The sequence below is a fragment of the Nothobranchius furzeri genome, chromosome 18, assembly GCF_043380555.1.
Source record: "Nothobranchius furzeri strain GRZ-AD chromosome 18, NfurGRZ-RIMD1, whole genome shotgun sequence".
NCBI lineage: Eukaryota > Metazoa > Chordata > Actinopteri > Cyprinodontiformes > Nothobranchiidae > Nothobranchius > Nothobranchius furzeri.
The window spans coordinates 8,074,265-8,095,961 of NC_091758.1; the positions used below are offsets into that span (position 1 = coordinate 8,074,265).

The 21,697-nt window shown below is 40.8% G+C and overlaps 1 protein-coding gene across 1 annotated transcript in view; it reads left to right on the plus strand.

Annotated features, from left to right (window-relative positions):
• Positions 1-21,697, plus strand: part of prkd1 (protein kinase D1) — a 130,574-nt gene that overhangs the window by 61,225 nt on the left and 47,652 nt on the right. The window contains exons 8-13 of the mRNA XM_054742038.2: positions 580-757; positions 826-949; positions 1,256-1,333; positions 4,653-4,820; positions 5,622-5,733; positions 20,850-20,902. Of these exons, the coding sequence (XP_054598013.2) occupies positions 580-757; positions 826-949; positions 1,256-1,333; positions 4,653-4,820; positions 5,622-5,733; positions 20,850-20,902 (713 nt within the window). The remainder of the gene's footprint in view (positions 1-579; positions 758-825; positions 950-1,255; positions 1,334-4,652; positions 4,821-5,621; positions 5,734-20,849; positions 20,903-21,697) is intronic.

Sequence of the window (21,697 nt, forward strand, 5' to 3'; positions counted from 1 at the left end):
TCACATGCTGATGGTAAGCTACTATGCAGCCACAGCCGCCCTGGGGCAGTCTGATCAAATCAAAGCTGCCATTTTGCACCGTTAGCCCCTCTGACCACCATAGTTCCACGATATTTTATTTTTACGTATTTAGTTGTTTGATTAAATATGTATTTATTAATGTCCTAGTATTATATCTTTATTTGATAGATTATTTATTTAATTTACCTCTGGGACCATTAAAGTATTTTAAAATTTCAATTTAGTTTGTTTTTTATGGCAAATTAATAAAACTAAAACAATCCAAAAGACAAACATTTCAATCACATATTTAAAACTATCAAGTAGCAACTGTTTCAGTTTCACAGCACATCCCCTGATTCATTGTAATGCCTAATATCTGCTAGTATGTCTTTTAAATTCAAAATGATCTTAATTATCATGGTAGAATCACTTTTTTCCATGTTTTAACTTTATGTATTTTGTTGTAAATGTATTTTCAGAGACCTGATTGAACATTATCACGACTTGTGAAGCCATATTTGTCCTGAATCATACACATAACTAGGCAAACCTTTCTTGTTGTGCGTGTTCATGTAGACCTCTTGAGTCCAGGGGCAGATATGGTGGAGGGTTGCCTTGATGACAGAAGAGGTAGTCTTCTAGACGACATGGATGACATGATAACAACCGAGGGGGGGTTGCTGCTGGAGACAGGACAAAGTGACCTTGGTGACCTGCGAGACCCTGACGTGGATGACTCCAGCCGTTCCATCAGGTAAACACATCACAACTACACAAGCATGCACAAGATGCAAAGATCTGAGGTTCTGCTCCATCTTGCAGCCCATCCACCAGTAACAACATTCCTCTTATGAGAATTGTTCAGTCTGTCAAACATACAAAGAGGAAGAGCAGTAATGTGATGAAGGAAGGCTGGATGGTCCACTACACAAGCAAGGATACTCTGGTACCTCTCTGCACATTTTCAATCTATTTTCATGATTTAGGGTAGAATCAGTACAGTTTTTTGCTGTACTTGCTATTTATTTATGTTTTACCTTTTAGGGAAGCTGAACAATGCCACACCATTTAAAGCATGTCTTTACGCTCAGTTGTATTGCAATTTAAAATCAGGTCGGATTTAAACTTGAAAAGATCCACGTTTGTTTGTTGGTTTGAAATGAATTGGAGGGTTGACACATGTCCATATGTTTAGCTGTTTTCATGGTCCAGAACAAGAAGGACTTATCGATCTCCTCTTTTACTGTTTCAGAGAAAAAGACACTACTGGCGACTGGACAGTAAATGCATCACACTGTTTCAGAATGACACAGGAAGTAAATACTACAGGGTAAGCCCCCCTCCCTCTGTAGTCCTTCTCTAGGTGGGGGGAACAGGTAACATGTTGGAAATACTTTCTTGGATGAGTTAGGCATGTACTTTATTACAACAATCTGGTAATCTTGCTAAAATTCTTATCTGTTGATGTAAAGCATCTTTCAAGAACATGTTAGGCTAGCGTTGAGGTGCCTTCCTCCTGCATCAGTGGTTTATGTAAGGAATGAGGTGGCATGGTGGGTTAAAATAAACCTGCTTCTGTTACATAATCAAATCTAACCTAATGTAATCTATGTGAGGGGAAGACACATTTGTAGCTTGAGGGTGTGATGTGATATGGATGGTCTGTGCAACCTTTGGATTAAAAATGTCCAACACACATTTTCATGTAGTGTTCCATGACACTCCTGACTTATACGTCATGCCTCTGATGATTTTACAATGCAGGCTTGTTCCATATGAGCGCTCATCATTGCAGGACATGGAGAGCTCTACTGGTTGTTTTTGGACGGCCAGAGGAAGCTAAAATAGGACCAATCTTCATAGCTATATTTCAGGACGGATTTGTCAATGGGGCCAATGCAAATAATGCAAATGTACATGTGCCCAGTGTATTAGATAGACTAGCGCTATAGCTACCGTGCCCCAACTACGGTTTCACTAAACTGCTATGATGTACACTGGTTGATTAACAAGTCTGTCATCTCACTCTTCTGAGTTGAATTGTTCATTGATGGTTTGAGTAATCAAATGTAGCTTATATCGATAAGACTCATTGGAGTAAAGTTTATAAAGGCTGTGTCCAAATGCAGTGGTCTTGGAAGGACCCAGCTGACCCGGCCAACATAGGCTTTTTCCTTCCATCAACTATGAAGGCCAAAAATAAGGGCTATCATATTAGGTGCATTCCAGCCCTTATCTTTGTGTTTGTCCTGTTGCCTAAGAACCATGACCGTGATGTGGTGATGACAAAACCCTAACAACACAAACTATTCAACATTTTCATGTGTAGGAATGGCCACGATGGATACCGATGGACACCTTAGACCCGTACTTCAAATTCAGGAAAAAAGGATGCATTTGGAGAGGATACGAATTTGGACAGCCTTTGTCTTAACACTGTGATGTAATGAGCCGTCAGAAGATGCAGCTCTTGAAGTTGGAGTCTTCCAAAGAAAGGCAAAAACAAGCTTCGTATTGGTTGACTCTACAGTGGACAAAACTTAAGTGGTCTGATATCACTTCCTACCCACTGAGGGGAAAGATGTGATTATGGTTATTTTACTACCAATCAAGTGAGGTCACTAGCTAATTTAAAATTGCTCTGTTGGCTGTCAATTTTTCTGAGGGACAACCAATCCCAGAGCTAATAGAGTTCCCCTACTCTGCCCAGCAACAGAGCTGAGAAAATATGATTGGATGTAAAAAGGGGCTGCTTTAAATTACAACGTCATGCAGAAATAGATGAATAGCTAATTATTCTGTTTCTTCACAAACAGAATATTTCACTATATGGACATCTAATAATATTTATTTATTTACCCTTGAGATGCATCATCTCGTTTTCAAGGGGGTCCTCCTCCGAACCAATCAAGGATAGCAAAACTATCAGTGGCATTAACAAAAACTAAACAATGCAATCAAATAAAATCCTAAAACAAACAGGAAAAAGAAAAAAATCTGCAACATCAAATCCCAAACTCAAAGACAATTACAAATACAAAAAGATGCAACATTGGAGTAGACTCTAGTTTTGAATAATCGTAAAGAAGAAATCGGCCGTATCTCCAGGGCAAGTCTATTCCAGTCTACTGTAGCTTCTACTTATATTGAACAAATTGAATGTTTTAGAGTGCAGAGGCGGAATAACTGCTGGTACCCTTCAGTCAATGAAAGAAAAACAAACAAAGGTCACAGAAATAACTTGAATCTGACAATAATAATAATAAAAATTATATGAAATGTAACCAATGAAATTCAGACATTGCTTTTCAACCAAGCTTCAATGCAATTATTTTAAAAACAACTCATGGAACTGGCCTGGACAGAAATGATGGTACGCCTAACCTAACATTTTGTTGCACAACTTTTTGAGGCAGTCACTGCAATTAAATTATTCCTGTAACTGCTCATGAGGAGTGGGCCAAAATACCTGCTGAGAGGTACAGAAGTCTAATTGACAAACAGCTCCAGTTGTCTCAGGTTTGAAGGACATATTTTCCAGACGGCATGATTCAGCTCCTTCCAAAGATGCTCAGTAGGATTGAGGTATCATAGAAAGCCACTTTAGAATAGTCCAATGTTTTCCTCTTAGCCATCCTTGAATGTTTCTAGCTATGTGTTTTGGGTCATTGTCCTGTTGCGAGACTCATGACCTGTGACTGAGAACAAGCTTTCTGAAACTGGCCAGCACATTTCTCTCTAGAATACCTTGATAGACTTGAGATATCATGGTACCCTGCACAGTTTCAAGACACCCAGATGCAACAAAGCAGCCCCAGAACATAACAGATCCTTCTCCATGTTTCACAGTAGTGACAGTGTTCTTATATTGACATGCCTCACTTTTTTATCTGTTAACATGGAGCTAATGTGCTTTAGCAAAAAGTTCCATTTTTGTCTCATCTGTTCAGAGGACATTCTCCCAGAAGCTTTTTGGCTTGTCAACATGTAGTTTGGCATATTCCAGTCTGGCTTTTTTAGGGTTAGGCTTTTTTATAATGGTGTCTTCCTTGGTCATCTCCCATGTAGTTCACTTTGGCTCAAACAACGATGGATGGTGGGATCTGGCACTGATGTTCCTTGAGTTAGAAGCTCACCTTGTATGTCTCTAGAGGTTTTGCATGTCTATTTTGTTACCATTCAGATTTTCTTCCTGCGGCCACGTCCAGGAAGGCTGGCTACGGTGACCTGGATCCTAACTTTCTGAATAAAATATGCAGCTTTAGTCACAGGAACATCTAGCTGCTTGAAGATGGTCTAATAGCATCTACCTCTAACATGCATGTCAATTATTGTCTTTCTAATCTCTTGAGATTAATCTCTTTCCTTTGCTTCATCTGGTTCATGTTGAGTGTGCTACACACCACGTCACCAAACAACACAGTGACTACCTGGAGTCCTGTATATTGGCCCACTGACTGATGACAAGATTGATCACACCCGTGATGCTGATTGGTGGACGCACCTTGAATAAACACGTCCCTTTGGTCTCATTATTTTCAGTCTTTTAATGGGCTAGCTTCATTTTTGTCTGGGCCTGTTCCATCAGTTTATTAGATTTTTTAAATAATTACATTGGTGCATGGTTGAAGTTTATTCTCTCTTTGCAGGACATTCCTCTGTCAGAGATCTTATCCCTGGAGCCGGCTCAGAACTTCTCTCTGCTTCCTGAAGGAGCCAATGCCCACTGCTTTGAGATCACCACAGCATCACTTGTTTACTACGTTGGAGAGAATCTGCTCGGAAGTGAATCATCTGTTACAAGCAGTACTATTCTGGTGAGGATGAACATATAGATGTGTGTGTTAGCCATCATTTGCCACAGAGTGGTTTGCATGGAAACACTACAAAAGAGTCAAGATTTAAAGCTTTATTGTCATATACACAGAAATAAAACACATTTCCCTGTGAAATGACTTCTAACTTTGCTGCTCACACAAGATGCAAAAGGTAGATTTTTTATTTTTTTAAATTGAAACTGAAACACACTCGCAATCCCGAGATTATAGCAGGATTATATTTCGCTGCAACACTGACCGCTACTGGAGATCCTTCCTGCCAACAGCCATTGTAATATACAACAACTCTTTGATGACTTGATTATTATTATTATTCTGAGCTACTACAGCAATCAATTTCCCTCTGGGATTAATAAAGTATTTTTGAACTGAATTGAATAAAAGTGTATAAAATTGTCTTAACCGCCAGAAAAATAATCAAACTGAATGATTAGTCATAATGTTAAATTCAGATACCAATAGCCTGTAAATGCTGCAGGTAAGATACTAAGTACAGGTTACAACTATGCTGAAATAAGGTCAAACCCTAGAAGGTGCCATACTAATATACTAATATAGGCCATTTACCATTCACAGTACTTGTCTTTAAGCTTTTAACCTATACACAACACCCCCTGCCAAACTTATGCACACACACACACACACACACACACACACACACACACACACACACACACACACACACACACACACACACACACACACACACTGTCACCCCTACTCCTCTCACCCCCCTAGTAAAGCTAACTATAATACAGTTTTTGTCTAAACTTACCCCAGGTTAGCGGTGTTGGACAGGACGTTGCCCGGATGTGGGAGATGGCCATCCAGCATGCTCTGATGCCAGCTGTTTCTACAGGAATTTGCCACAACTCTCATCACAGTGGACACAGTAAGTCACAGTTCTTTATTATTACCAGAATCTGATGGTCTGATGTTATGATTGTTCATTATTAAAAAAAAAAGGGAAAACTATGACTATTTCATTTATTCTTTAACCAGTATTGTTTTTAAATGAAAAAAGACTAAATCAATTATGTCAAACTTTGAAGTGGACTAAAAATAAACATTGGTTAATTGCAGTACATAACAATGCACAATGTTAACGTTACTAAAACACAGATGCACCATGTTAAAGAGTCCGCCCTCGCTGCTTCAACAAAGGTTACCAGCAAATTTCAGTACATGTGTTTAAAATAAAGGTTTTAGTGAATTATAGACATTGAGCATTTAGTTATCTCTTCACCATTCATCTAATATTGTCCACTTATCCACAGCCGGGTCATAGGCATCAGCATCCTAAGCAGAGAGGCCAAACTTGCCCTCTTTCCAGCCACTTGGGACAGCTCCTAGAGAGTCCCAGGGTGTTCCCTGGCCTTTCTGTTAGCTTGAAGCAAAAGAGAAAAATTACTTGTAAAATATCTTTCTGCCATTGCATCTAAGACAGAGCGGGGTTGTGGATGGTCTGCAGAGAGACAGTTCTTGATGAGCCACCAATGATCTGATTCTGATTTCCTAATTGCTCTTGGACACGATGGGTGACACTAGTGATACCAAGGCACAAACATGTACGTTTGTAAAAAAACAAAAAATATCACCGTAGTTAAAAAAGATGGTGGAGAGAGTTCCAGCAGTGTACAGGATTGGCTGGTGGAACGATTTTAAATTGTGTGACAATTTTTAACCCTCATGTGGTGTTCATGCCTGTGGGACCCGTTTTCAGTTTTTATCAAAAGAAAACTGAAAGAATTAATTATTTTTTTCAACCTGAAATTCATTGGTTTTGGCTCATTTTCTGTGAAGAACATACATCAGAAACAGCCAAGTTTTGAACCAGCAACCTTCTTGCTGCAAGGCAACAGTGCTAACAACTGGATCACAGTGTAGCCTGCATCGTAAGCTATGCTGTAAGAAAGAAAGAAAGAAAGAAAGAAAGAAAGAAAGAAAGAAAGAAAGAAAGAAAGAAAATTATATTTTCTATGGCACCTCTCGAGAAAAAAACACAAGGCGCTTTACAAGAAGAAAAAATCCAAAAGGCGAAGTTGGTAGAAAGCAGAATAAGGAGAGGATGGTGAGGAAGGTCACGCAAAAACCAGCTTGAACAAGTGAGTCTTCAGCTGCCTTTTAAAGGAGACCACTGAGTCCACTGATCTCAGGCTCAGGGGGAGAGAGTTCCAGAGTCTGGGGGCCACAGCAGCAAATGATCTGTCACCTTTGGTCTTTAGTCTGGTGCTGCACAACCAGTAGGCTTTGGTCACTGGACCTCAGGGACCTGCTGGGGGTGTAAGGACTGAGAAGATCACCAATGTAGATGGAGCTTTTCCATGTAAGGTCCTAAAACCCAGAACCAAGTTCTTGAAATGAACCCTGAAGTTGACTGGCAGTCAACTTGGATTGTTGTACACACTGTTCCGTCAATTTTCTGCACGGTTGACCCCTTGGGGGACTAGCTCCGTTGTTTGGGGAACCGTCTAGACATGGCTCTGATGTCTAAAGTTCCAAACGGTACTTCTCCATCTCCACCTCCAACAGGTGACCCGCCTCCAGTTACACCTCCATCTCTAGTCGTTTCTCCAGTGGCATTTAGGGGAGTTGATCTTTATCTCCTGGCTATTTGGCCAACTGGTCATTCAATGCGATTGACAAGATGTTTTCAATAATGAACACGGAGCAGGGAACTCCTACTTGTCCAGATGGAACGTACCCAGTGGGGTATATATTAGATTCTTGGAAGGAGTGGAATATTATATGCCTTTTCCAGCTGTACGTGGAGGACATTGAAAACGTTTGGATTTTCGGCCTGGTAATAACAGGATTTCCTCGGTTTGGAGTGGGAGGTTTAGAAAATAGGGAAGTCAGGGGTGAATGGAGTGCAACCGGTACCCATGGAAAGTCTCAGCCATGTGGAAACTTCTCAGACTGGTACATTACTTGAAGTGAATTGCAAGCTAGAGATTGTAGCTGCAGTCCCGGTGTTAGTGTGCAAGATGACTGTGATCTTGGAGAAAGTCACTGCATGGTATGGGAAAGTTTAAACCCAATATTTGGATTTACTGAAAGACTGTAATAATCAGTAAAAACTGAAAGGCAGTGAGAAAATTATTTCTGCCTCACCCAAACAATTCTTCTTATCTCAATGTGGCGCCCTGGTAGCCTTGAGCTCAAGAAGAAAAAAAAAAACTCCCCGAAGGAATGCAGACAAATGCTGTGAAATCCCGATCTAACCCCCTGCCTTCAGATTGGTGGTCGTAGCTTGGTGAGGTCAACAACGGAAGGAGTCAATGTGCTCTCCACTCCCTCGACCTCCCTCTCACCTGTGTTTCAACAGCGATGAGTCCACACGGTTTCTGCTTCCCCTGGGGGAATACAGGGTCTCATCCCCCCCCCCCCCCCCAACCTCATGTAACCATTTTCTATCTATCTGCGAATGAGCGCCTTGAACACCTGCTCTCATGGTCTGCCTGTATCTGTTTTTGTTCAACATGTTTTATGTGTTTAACCTTGGTCAGGCTGTACTGCGGAGACACATTTCAATACTTCAGGATGCTGGGGCATTGACAATAAAGTTGATTTGGATTGTGATAATGATTATTACCATTTCTTCTCTTCCACTCTGACCACTTCTCTTTATGTTTATTTTTTTATTTTTTTGGTCTTGTTTTATATCTGCTGTGATTGCTTTGCAGGAAGGCTATACGACATTTTTCTGTGCTTCAACATCACACAGTCTTTAACGTTGTAGGTACCCATGAAATGCAACTGATCAGTCAACTTATTTCTATGCAGATGTAACCGGATTACAGGATACAATAAGATAATTAAAAGAAAAAATAAACAAATGGGCCAATAATTAGGTTCGGGGAGAATTGGAGGTTGTTTAAGAATGACTGGAGTCACGGGTATAGCATGAAACGGTTTATATACTAAATTTTAATAATAATGGGAAATATAACACATAAAGATAACACACAAAAACAGATGAAAACAATCGACAATAGTAAAATGCTCGGTATGAGATTTGATCATATGAGTCACAAGTCAGCCGGCGTCAAGTCAAATCCCCACGCTTGGGGTGAAAGTCAGAGTCCGGTGGTGCGATTTTTTCCTACCGCACCGTTGAGATTGTTCACAGAAGAGAGCAGTCTGCTCTTCAGTTACTTGAGATGTCCTGGTTCGTTCAGTGGTTAAGGCTCGCCATCTCCCTCGTCAGGAAGAAATCCAGTTCTCGTTCCAAGTGAGTGATCATAGGAGTCGGGATCAAACCCAAGGAAAAAAAAAAACCCAGCCTGTAAACAACAGGACTGTTAGCGAGTTGGCATCGACCCTTCTCGTCACATCACAGCATAAAGTCTTACAGACTTAAACAAATGCTTCACTCTATTGGCATAGCCAATCATGTTTGGGTTCACAGTTCAACTAACATAACATCAATTTGATTGTCTATTAAAATAATTCTCAGTAGCTCTGGAAATATAATTACATATGACAACAATTGTTCAGCTCAATAGGCTCAGTTAGATTCTATTACTCTACACTATTCAACAAGAAATACATTCATGACAACAAGGATACATTTAGTTGTGTTTCTATACAGCATTGTGACACCTTGTATATCTGTAACACAATAAATAAATAAATAAATAAATAAATAAATAAATAAAATGTTCTATAACAAAATTCAACAAAATATAAATTCTGGTCCTTTGGTCCACCTTTGTAAAATAATTCCTCCCTAATCAGTTAGCTTTTATTTATTTTTATTTATCTATTTTTTTTATTATTAAATGTTTGGTTAAGGGACGCATTGCTAATTCTATGGCGTTAGCTATAACGCCCCTGAGGACCTTGTACATCTAGGCCGTACCACCATTAACTGGCGGTTTGAGCCGTTAACTCCTGGGAATCCCATATGCCCTACCGCCGTTAACTGGCGGTTTGAGCCGTTAACTCCTATATGCCCTACCACCGTTAACTGGTAGTTTGAGATGTTAACTCCTGGGATCTAACGTCTAGCAGCCCACTGCTGTCACCTCGGTTGCTGTAATTAGCTTTTTGAATTTAATAATTTACTGAATTTAATCTCATTCACTCACCAACGCGCTCCAACGGTTCCCTCCTACAGAGGATTGGTTCACTCTGTCGTCTCCACACAAATCTATAAGAATGAAATTAATTTGATAAGCTATTTAAGTTTCCTTTTTTTTTAAGTTGCATCGTTAGCTTTTTCTCTTCTTTTTCCTTTACTCACCGCGTTGGTTCCAAGTTCCTAGCTCTTATTAGAAGGAGTCAAGTCCGCCTCTCCCTCTATCTATGCGGCACCCAAATCAGGGTTCTTCACGGCCTCGACCGTTGTTTTTTTTTCTCTCTCTCTCTCTCTCTAACCGCTCAGTCTTTGCTTTCTGTATCTGCGTGCTGCACAGCCGTTTGTCTCTCCTCTCGCTCAGCTGCGTCGCACGGTTTTATTTCGCGGAGGCGGGACTTATTTCTCTCAGCCAATGAAATTTCAGATTCCCACCTGGACCAATAGTATACAGCTTTCCTCTTCTGTTTCTGTTAGGGATGTTCAAGATTCTTGTTTTAACCGATGTTTAATATTAAACTCGTTATTTTAGTTATTCACCCTTCCAATAATTCATTATGAAATTATCTATTAGTTAATTAGATATCTATTAATTAGTATTGTTAATTTCCTTAATTTATATTTTATATTTTATCTAAATTGAGGATGGATCATATTAGTAAGCCAATTAGTTAATACCTCATTAAGGTTCTAGCTTCTGGGTTACATCCTCCCCCATTAAATATCATGCACGTCCCTGTGCATTGTTTCTACGGGGTACACAACTTCTTGAGTAAGAGAGTCAATAAAAGCTTTATTAAGTCCTTGGAAAAGGGACCTAACTACGGTCACTAGTGGATTGCCCAATTGAGAGTAAGTTAGTCTTTGAGGAGGCTGACTACTTCGTTCAGATCTCCTGACATACATCTCTGGTTGCACAGTATCATGCTCATCCGTTTCGGTTTGATTCTCAACTGAGACAGGACGAAGTGAGCTCTCTGTTTCCGACAGAGCTGATGAGCTATTCTCTAAGACTTTGGTCTTTTCAGATGTATGTGTCTGATCGTGTATGATGGGTTCAAAACTTACATCACGTTGCTGCGACTTTAGGACACCATCCAATTGAGGTAGGTTTGTGTTAGTTTCATCCCCCGTTTCTACGTCAGGTAAGTATACTTCGTTTTTTTTCGTTTTTTCAGGTAAGTATGTTGCTGCTTCTTTCACTCTTTCAGGTAAGAATGTCGCAGTTTCACTCATTCTGTCAGGTAAGAATGTTTCGGTGTTGATGCCTTTGTCAAGTAAGGACAATTCAGCATTTTCATTACCAGCTAAGGTTGGTTCCTTGCGATCCCCTGTGTGTAAGGATAGTGTGTTTTGTTGTTGAATATTATTTACCGGTCCTGAATCTGCTATGAGTTCCCTATTTGGCAAGGTGACCGCTATTTGATAGGATGGTCGGTTTAGCACTTGTGGAAGATCAGAGTAATAAAACTCATCTACCTCTTCGTCAAGTGGCTCATCTGGGTCAGGTTCTAAGGCTGAACTCTGTCTTGTATGAGGTCTGCTAGGTTTCGTAACGCGTTCTGTTTCATTTTCTAATGAAGAGAGAAAACCACAAGGCAGTAAAAGATCTCTGTGGAGTGTTCTGTTGGGTCCTTCTCCGTTCTCTGGTTTTACAGTGTATACTGGCAAGTTTTCCATCTGTTTGAGAACTATATACACTGTTTGCTCCCATTTGTCTGCTAATTTATGCTTTTCTCTTAAGCGAAGATTTCGGACTAAAACACGATCTCCCACACCTAGTGTGGACTCACGAATGTTTCTGTCAAACCGTTCTTTGTTCTTCCTCGCTGTTTTTTGAGAGTTTTTTATGACAATGTCATAACTCTGTTCCAGATGACTCTTCAGTTCTTTAACATACTGAGAATGAGTTATAGAGGGCTTGTTCAAATGCGGTAACCCAAAGGCAATATCTATAGGCAACCGAGGCTGCCTACCGAACATTAGCTCGTAGGGAGAGTATCCCGTCACGTCATTTTTTGTACAATTGTACGAGTGAGTAAGTGGTTTTACAAAATCGCGCCAGTGATGTTTCTCAGTGGCTTGTAAAGTTCCCAACATGCTGAGTAATGTACGATTGTACCGTTCAACGGGGTTGCCACGAGGGTGATAAGGGCTCGTTCTGACTTTACGGATACCAAGTAAAGAACAAAGTTCCTTGATTGTACGTGATTCGAAATCCCGTCCCTGATCACTATGAAGACGCTCAGGAAACCCGTAGTGGACTAAAAAATGTTCCCACAGGTTCTTCGCGACGGTGGTGGCTTTCTGATCTTTGGTTGGGATGGACACTGCATACTTTGTAAAATGGTCTGTAATCACTAAGACATCTTTAGTGTTCTTACTGTCTGGTTCTATGGAGAGAAAATCCATGCAAACTAACTCCATAGGTCTGGTGGTGGTAATACTCACCATTGGAGCAGCTTTGTCAGGGAGGGCCTTCCGACGGATACATCTTTCGCAAGTTTTAACTTTGATTTCGATATCACTAGCCATTCTTGGCCAGTAAAAACGGGACCGAATGAGATCTGTCGTACGTTCAACCCCAAGATGCCCCATATCATCATGTAGGCTTTGCATGACTGTTGAACGTAATGAATCAGGCAAGACTAACTGCAATGATGTCTCTGGTCCTAATTGGCGTCTCCGGTACAGTAAATCATTTTGAAACTCAAACCGTTTCCACTCTCTCAAAAGGTTAAGAACCACCGGGGGTTCTGCAATAGTATCAGTTGGCGGTTTATTGTCAGTCATAAGCAGCTGAATGACTCGGCCAATGGTTGGATCTTTCCTCTGCAAGGAGACAAGGTCAGCATGGTTATACTTGGGCACAGCAAAGAAACTGTCACTATTGTCTTCCAACTGGAATAGGTCTGGAATGGCCGCTGCAGACATGGCAAGTGACTGAACTAAACCACAAGGAGAATCAGTCTCATCCAAGACCATGTGCTTTTGGCATGTTGCCTTCACTGCTTCGGCTTGAAGTTGAAGCTCGACTTCTTTGACAGAGGAAAAAAGATGAGATCGGAACTCATCTAGTCGTTGGCATTCCTCAGTGAATTTTGAGTTGTCTTCAGGTTTATCATGCAGCCTCCTAGACAGGCCATCCGCGTCAACGTTCTGTGTACCTGCACGGTATCTGATGTCAAAATTATAGGTGGACAACGCAGCTAGCCAACGATAGCTCGTTGCATCGAGTTTTGCCGTTGTTAAGAGGTAAGTTAACGGATTATTATCAGTAATGACAGTGAATGTGTTCCCATACAAATAGTCATGAAACTTATCTGTTATGGCCCACTTTAAGGCTAGAAACTCCAACTTGTGCGCAGGGTACCTAGTTTCACTAGAGCTTAAACCGCGACTTGCATAAGCGATTACCTGTGTGACACCGTTTTGCACTTGGTATAGCGCTGCACCGAGTCCGGTCGTACTAGCATCTGTGTGTACTAGATATGGGAGTTTTGCGTCAGCGTAGCCAAGAACTGGCGAAGTGGTAAGTTTTTCAATAATAGTTTGAAAGGACTTCTCACAGTCTTGGCTCCAACGATTCCCAAAGGGTTCTTTGGGGTTCAAGTACTTTGATCTACATGGTGGTGTTTTAAAGTTTTTCCGTTTGGGTGGATAACCAGCCGTGAGAGATGTTAGTGGCTTGACAATATTTGAGTAATCTTTAACGAAGCGTCGGTAATAACCGGTAAATCCTAAGAAAGATTGGAGTTCCTTCAAAGTCTGAGGCTTCGGCCATGTTTTGAGTGCTTCCACCTTATCTGGATCGGTTTTTATGCCATCTCGAGATACTATATGTCCAAGATAACGCACAGATGTCTGGAAAAAACGACACTTATCTGGTGATAGCTTGAGTCCGTATTCTCTAAGCCGTTCAAGAACGTGAGAAAGTCTGGTTTCGTGTTCTTCCAAGGAGTTGGAAAAGACGATCAAGTCGTCTAGGAAAACTAACACTTCCTTCAGATTAATGTCCTTCATACACTTTTCCATAACCCGTTGGAAAGTGCTTGGAGCATTTGTTATTCCTTGTGGCATACGGTTAAATTCATAAAACCCAAACGGGCAAACAAAAGCAGTTTTAGGTTTATCCTTTTCACACATCTCTATTTGATAGTAACCTGACTTGAGGTCCATCACAGAAAACCACTGTGATCCAGCGAGAGCAGAAAAGGACTCCTCCAAGTTAGGCAGGGCATATGCGTCGCGAATGGTTTGCAGATTAAGCTTTCTATAGTCTATACATAGACGTACCTCACCATTCTTTTTCCGAACTACGACTATTGGTGAGGCAAATGGAGACTCCGACTCTCTTATTATACCGGTTTCCAAGAGGGCTTCCAAATGTTTTCTCACGGCTTCATAATCATGTGGATGGATCGGCCGAGATTTCTGTTTGAATGGGGTCTCGTCTTTTAAGTTGATGTGATGTCTTATCTGTTGTGTATGACCAAAATCAAGATCGTGGTGCGAAAACACATCGGAGTAAGTGTTAAGTTTGTTGGTGATCCTCCCTTTCCATTCTTCGGACAAGGGCGAAGTACCGAAGTCAAAACTGAGAGGAGGGTTTGAAGGTGAAGTCTGTTGCTGCAAACTACACGCCGCAAGTACTTTCTGATCACTTTTGTCAGGTTCTGGATATGGCATAACACGATCGGCTTTAACTAACTCAGCGATCACACAGTTAGTGGGTAATGTGATGTCATGGTTAGTTTCGTTTCTTAGTACAACAGGTACTTTGTATGGACCATGTGAAGGTAAGGAAATGAGGCAACAGTCTACAATTATACCCCCTGGTAGAGAACCATTGGTGGGTTGTTCAATGAGTGCATAAGGCTCATGCTTGTTTTGGCTGGGTTGCATAAACCCTTCTAGTAACAGTTTTTTATTTGCAGGGAGAACTTCTTGGGTTCTCCCTCGAAGCTTCACCACACCAACTCGTCCATCTTTGCTTTGTTTTTTTCTGACTGCTAAGGCTTTTAGCACGTGTTGGTACCCATAAGAGAGTGCCTTGGAATCAGGTAAGTTATTGGCAGACAATTGCTCATACAAAGGATCGAGTGTGTTTGTGCCAATGAGTAGTGGTGTATCAGAGTTTGAGCTTATATCCGGAACCACTAACGCAAGGGTAGGTAACTCAAGTCCAGACTGATCGAGCTCTTTTGGAAATGTGACACTTATCTCTATGTATCCTAAATAAGGAACTGCTTGACCGTTTGCGCCCTCGACTTCTAACAGATTACTGATGGGTTTAATTGAGAGGTCAGGTAAGTGTTCTTGGTAAAAAGAATTGGCAATGGTGGTTACCTGGGACCCTGAATCCAGTAAACAATTACATTCAACACTGTTAACTGAGACTGTAGCTGTGCATCGCCCACCCACTAATCTTTTGGGAAGTTTTGGCACTGAATGAGCATGAACTGGCTTGCAAAAAAGTCTCTCTGTCCTTTCCTTAGAGGGACTTGGTTCTACTTTAGCACCTATCTGTCCCACGATAGGAGCTTCTACCGGTTTAAAGGAGGAGACTGAGCAATTGGCTTTGACATCTCCCACTCGCGCTGCTTCTGTCTAAGAGCAAGTCTTTTAGTTGCAACTAGTGCTGGATTTGGCTCGTTGCTACAGCTAGAAGCTATGTGCCCATCTTCTCCGCACTTAAAACAGTATCCAGGCTTTGGTCTGGGCACCACTGCTGTTATCTGCTGAATCTGTTTGGGCTCATCTGGAATTTTAGTCCCCACACGGGGTTTTGACTCTTTTTGAGTTTTCTTTGCCTTTTTATCTGTGTTGTTAACCTTAAGCTGTGCAATTTGGCTCCTGAGCTCAGCGATTTGTTTGCGTAAGTCATCACAGTTATCATCTATTTCCAGTTCACAAGTGTTTTTACTCTGAGAGCATGTTGTTTGCACATTTGAATACACTCTAGTTCGTTGTGCCCCTAAGTGTTGTTTCATGCGTGCTGCTTTAGTAGCCTGTTTGTCTTCTTCAGTGCGCAGTTTGAGGAGAAGTGCTGTAAAATGAGGCGGGTTGTCTTTCTTTTGTTCGAGTTGCAGGTTTGAAATCAGCGAGCTGTCCCAACAGCCTCTGCAAAACTGCTTGAGCAGCTGCTGGTCGGCGTCACTGGAGGAAATTCCATTCCTCTGAATAACTAGGTTTAACAAGGTGTATAACCTCTGAAAGTAATCGGAAGGTTTTTCACCACTGTCCTGGTTTGTGTTTAAAAAGCGAGCAAAGAGCTCGTCGCCGTCTTCGACAGCTGCGTAAGCTGAATCGAGATGTTCAAGGTACGTTTCCGGGTCGGATTTTGGACTAAGAGCTTTAACGATGCTCGCTGCTGGGGCTGACAGACTCTCCACGATTCTTCGTACAATTTGGGACTTGGTGAGTGAAGGATCATTTATGCATAACACTACACTACTACGCCAAGTATCATAGTCAGTTTCAAAAGAAGGGTGTGGAACTCGCCCTGAGAACGGTTTTAGTCTGTATTGTGAAGTAGGCGGAGGGATAACCTCACTGCTTTTAACAATGTGTTCCACAATAACTCGCTGAACCTCAGGTGTGTTTAAAAGATTTGGTGGAATGCAAGGGTTTTGTTTTCCAGTCTCTGTAGGTGGACAATTGTCCTTTGAGTTGTTCATATAGTTAACTTCTGGTGTTAAAGGCAGGGAATATGTAACTTGGTCACTATGGAGCATTGGCTCTGGTTCAGTGACTGGTTCAGATGCATGGGTATCCCTTCCTAAAGATTCCCCAATTTTTGCCAGTTCCTCCATTAGAAGGTCTTTAAATGATTGATTGCTACGCGCAGCTATGTCCCTGAGCTCTGACAGATAGGCATCAGTGGCAGATGTGCTAGTTTCTAGACTGTACGCGCTGGCTAGGTCTTGAATATGAAAGAAAACATCTGGGTTCCTAGTACAAGGTTTGTCATAGGGTAAACATTGTTTCTTTAATTCCTTAACAGTGGCTTCATGTTGAAACTCCACAATAATCTGATCACAGTTTGGTAACTTAATGCGCCTGTTAACTGGTCCGAATCCTTCCATAAACCCAAAGACTTCGTTATCAAGGTCTGTATCAGTTAACCCACTGATTAAAACAGCATTTGAAACTTTGACCTTTTCTGTTTTCACAACTTCCATTTTAAAACACTCAAAAGTACCAATAATGCCAAAATGGCAAACCACTGTGACCTCCAGGCACTCTTATGATGTCAGTCAATGGTTAGCTAAGGTAACAACTCTACAATTCTCCTGGCTGGCTCGCCAAGTTTTATGTAACCGGATTACAGGATACAATAAGATAATTAAAAGAAAAAATAAACAAATGGGCCAATAATTAGGTTCGGGGAGAATTGGAGGTTGTTTAAGAATGACTGGAGTCACGGGTATAGCATGAAACGGTTTATATACTAAATTTTAATAATAATGGGAAATATAACACATAAAGATAACACACAAAAACAGATGAAAACAATCGACAATAGTAAAATGCTCGGTATGAGATTTGATCATATGAGTCACAAGTCAGCCGGCGTCAAGTCAAATCCCCACGCTTGGGGTGAAAGTCAGAGTCCGGTGGTGCGATTTTTTCCTACCGCACCGTTGAGATTGTTCACAGAAGAGAGCAGTCTGCTCTTCAGTTACTTGAGATGTCCTGGTTCGTTCAGTGGTTAAGGCTCGCCATCTCCCTCGTCAGGAAGAAATCCAGTTCTCGTTCCAAGTGAGTGATCATAGGAGTCGGGATCAAACCCAAGGAAAAAAAAAAACCCAGCCTGTAAACAACAGGACTGTTAGCGAGTTGGCATCGACCCTTCTCGTCACATCACAGCATAAAGTCTTACAGACTTAAACAAATGCTTCACTCTATTGGCATAGCCAATCATGTTTGGGTTCACAGTTCAACTAACATAACATCAATTTGATTGTCTATTAAAATAATTCTCAGTAGCTCTGGAAATATAATTACATATGACAACAATTGTTCAGCTCAATAGGCTCAGTTAGATTCTATTACTCTACACTATTCAACAAGAAATACATTCATGACAACAAGGATACATTTAGTTGTGTTTCTATACAGCATTGTGACACCTTGTATATCTGTAACACAATAAATAAATAAATAAATAAATAAATAAATAAATAAAATGTTCTATAACAAAATTCAACAAAATATAAATTCTGGTCCTTTGGTCCACCTTTGTAAAATAATTCCTCCCTAATCAGTTAGCTTTTATTTATTTTTATTTATCTATTTTTTTTATTATTAAATGTTTGGTTAAGGGACGCATTGCTAATTCTATGGCGTTAGCTATAACGCCCCTGAGGACCTTGTACATCTAGGCCGTACCACCATTAACTGGCGGTTTGAGCCGTTAACTCCTGGGAATCCCATATGCCCTACCGCCGTTAACTGGCGGTTTGAGCCGTTAACTCCTATATGCCCTACCACCGTTAACTGGTAGTTTGAGATGTTAACTCCTGGGATCTAACGTCTAGCAGCCCACTGCTGTCACCTCGGTTGCTGTAATTAGCTTTTTGAATTTAATAATTTACTGAATTTAATCTCATTCACTCACCAACGCGCTCCAACGGTTCCCTCCTACAGAGGATTGGTTCACTCTGTCGTCTCCACACAAATCTATAAGAATGAAATTAATTTGATAAGCTATTTAAGTTTCCTTTTTTTTTAAGTTGCATCGTTAGCTTTTTCTCTTCTTTTTCCTTTACTCACCGCGTTGGTTCCAAGTTCCTAGCTCTTATTAGAAGGAGTCAAGTCCGCCTCTCCCTCTATCTATGCGGCACCCAAATCAGGGTTCTTCACGGCCTCGACCGTTGTTTTTTTTTCTCTCTCTCTCTCTCTCTAACCGCTCAGTCTTTGCTTTCTGTATCTGCGTGCTGCACAGCCGTTTGTCTCTCCTCTCGCTCAGCTGCGTCGCACGGTTTTATTTCGCGGAGGCGGGACTTATTTCTCTCAGCCAATGAAATTTCAGATTCCCACCTGGACCAATAGTATACAGCTTTCCTCTTCTGTTTCTGTTAGGGATGTTCAAGATTCTTGTTTTAACCGATGTTTAATATTAAACTCGTTATTTTAGTTATTCACCCTTCCAATAATTCATTATGAAATTATCTATTAGTTAATTAGATATCTATTAATTAGTATTGTTAATTTCCTTAATTTATATTTTATATTTTATCTAAATTGAGGATGGATCATATTAGTAAGCCAATTAGTTAATACCTCATTAAGGTTCTAGCTTCTGGGTTACACAGAGTATTCATAAGGCCCTTTGCATTGACCAATTATGGCAGAAAAGGGTGTGTAGGAAATGGGACGTGATCCAAGTACACCAGAGCACATTTCTTGGAAGAATGTGATTTATAAAGCTGTAGATGTGTGCAGCTGTGCATGAGCAGTATTTTATAAATATGAAAGCCAGATTGCACAAATGTAAATGTTTTTTACTGAGCTTAAAGATGAAGTATTCGATCTTGGAAAATGTCATTCAAGGAAGCTACATTTTGGAAGAAAATTACATTGTCTGGCAACTTATTTTGGGCTCCCCCTAGAGTCACAAAATCTGATGGCTGCAGAAATTAGTACAACGCCTGCTTGCGACACACAAGCAGACACACAGCTCTGCTGATCTACTAAGGTCACAACTTCGGGAACCAACTCCAAACCCAATTGAATCTCCTCCCAATTGCTTTTTTCTTTTTTCTTGACAAAACATTTACACAATGTGGAAAAATATGTTCCAGAAGAAATATCAGACTTTACCTTTAAGTAATGTTTTAGTAAAGACTCAACACAAAGTATTTTTTGAATGAGGTCCTGCATTTTGAGACAGTGTCTCTCCCCACCAGACAACAAATAGGCTGAACAACATGACATAGTTGGACAAATCATCCAACATGAACATGTTTATTCCACCTGTGTGTTGCAGCACTGCTTCAGAAGGATTAGACATGTTCACAGGATGTCTCTGTGTGAACATCGTGTATGTAAACAGGCATACTGATCACCCACACCTGCAGTTTAACGATTCTTGCAAATGTGACAAGAGAGACATGGAAGAGGCTAAGCTTTACCCTTACAGGTGGGAGGAATCTGCAGAAGACTGCAGTATTCAGAACCAGTCTGCTGCTGTAGGAATACGCCATGCAAAGAAGAGAGTTGAACCCCTTTACTACAGGCAGGGAGGAAACAGAAAGCATCAGCTCGTATTCCTGTTTCAGGTTCCCCTTCATTCATCTGTGCAAAGTGCACAGGAGTCCACCGAGGGAATGCAATGCCTAAGTTGATACTGTAATAAAAATCTACAAGTTATTGGTAAAATAAATGAACATTGATGACAATAAATAAACAGTTAAACACAGTGGTGCCGTATAAGTTCTGTTAGGAAAAGCACTCATTCTTCTTGCCCGGCTCCTGACACACGTAGCACAAATAATTTTGTGCTGAATCAAAAATCCCTGCAGGGTCTCAGCTCTATTTGGGTTGAAAATGCCCACTCAAAGCCCATCAGAGATATTTAGGGCTTTCAGTGACGTCAAACTGCTGATGACTAACACTTCCATGTTGTCTTACAGTGGTAAACCTTTGGCTAAACAGTGTGAGTCTGCAGACTTCACATCTAGGAGTTCTCTGTTATTTTTACAAATAGAAAATAATATAAATAAAAGTACAAAACTCATCCTTAAAAACATGCTACATGGAACATGTACTATTGTTGGTGATATGTCTGTTGAAAGGTGTATTCATGAGTTAATAAAATGTCAGCAGTTGAAATGACAGGCTTGAGTTTGGAATGTAATTTATGGACTTATGAGTCACCGGGACAGTCTAGTCACGTGTTTTTTTATTTGTTTCTTTAACAGAAGAAGTATCAATGAGCATCTCTGTCTCCAATTGCCAGATCCAGGAAAATGTGGTAAGAGTCTCTCTCTCTCTCTCTCTCTCTCTCTCTCTCTCTCTCTCTCTCTCTCTCACACACACATGCACACGCGCACACACACACACACACACACACACACACACACATGCGTGCGTGCGTTTATGGTTTATGAAACCACTCTGACTTTTTGATGATTTATGAGGACACACCTTTCCCTGCATCTGGTGAACACCAAAAGTATGTCAAAATTTTGATTTTACCCATAGAAGAAAAGTCTCACTTCAAAAATAGGAAAAACGTATCAGAACATGCATACATTTCCACAGGCTTATGAGGACTTGACAACGTGGTGGTTTATGGAGACAATTAGGGTTTATGAGGTCTGTTTACAAAAATATACAATTCTGACTGTTTCATGGTTTAAGGGGGCATTTAAACATTATGAGACCAGTATACACATTTATATATAACATTCAAAATATCAAGGAATCAAAGAGGAAATTGAGGTTTTTTGGGGAGTTAAGGCCTCAGACGTACCAGTGGTCAATCGAGCACGTGGGCCTGTGACCATTTAACTCGGAGAGAGACGGGCATATTCCAGGATAAACTTCAGAAATCTTTATTCAGAAGAGTGCATAGGTAAAGCTAACATTTCTACTAACATTTCTGTTCAGAAACCTCAACCTCATGTTACCTAAACCTCAATTTTGTTGTCTTAGTTGTCCTATGTCCTGTCGGTGGAACATCATATGTAGGGGTGTCCTTCCACAACATTATTTCCAGCACCTGCTCCTCTGTTTGCCATTGTCTGTGACATTCACTGCACATGTC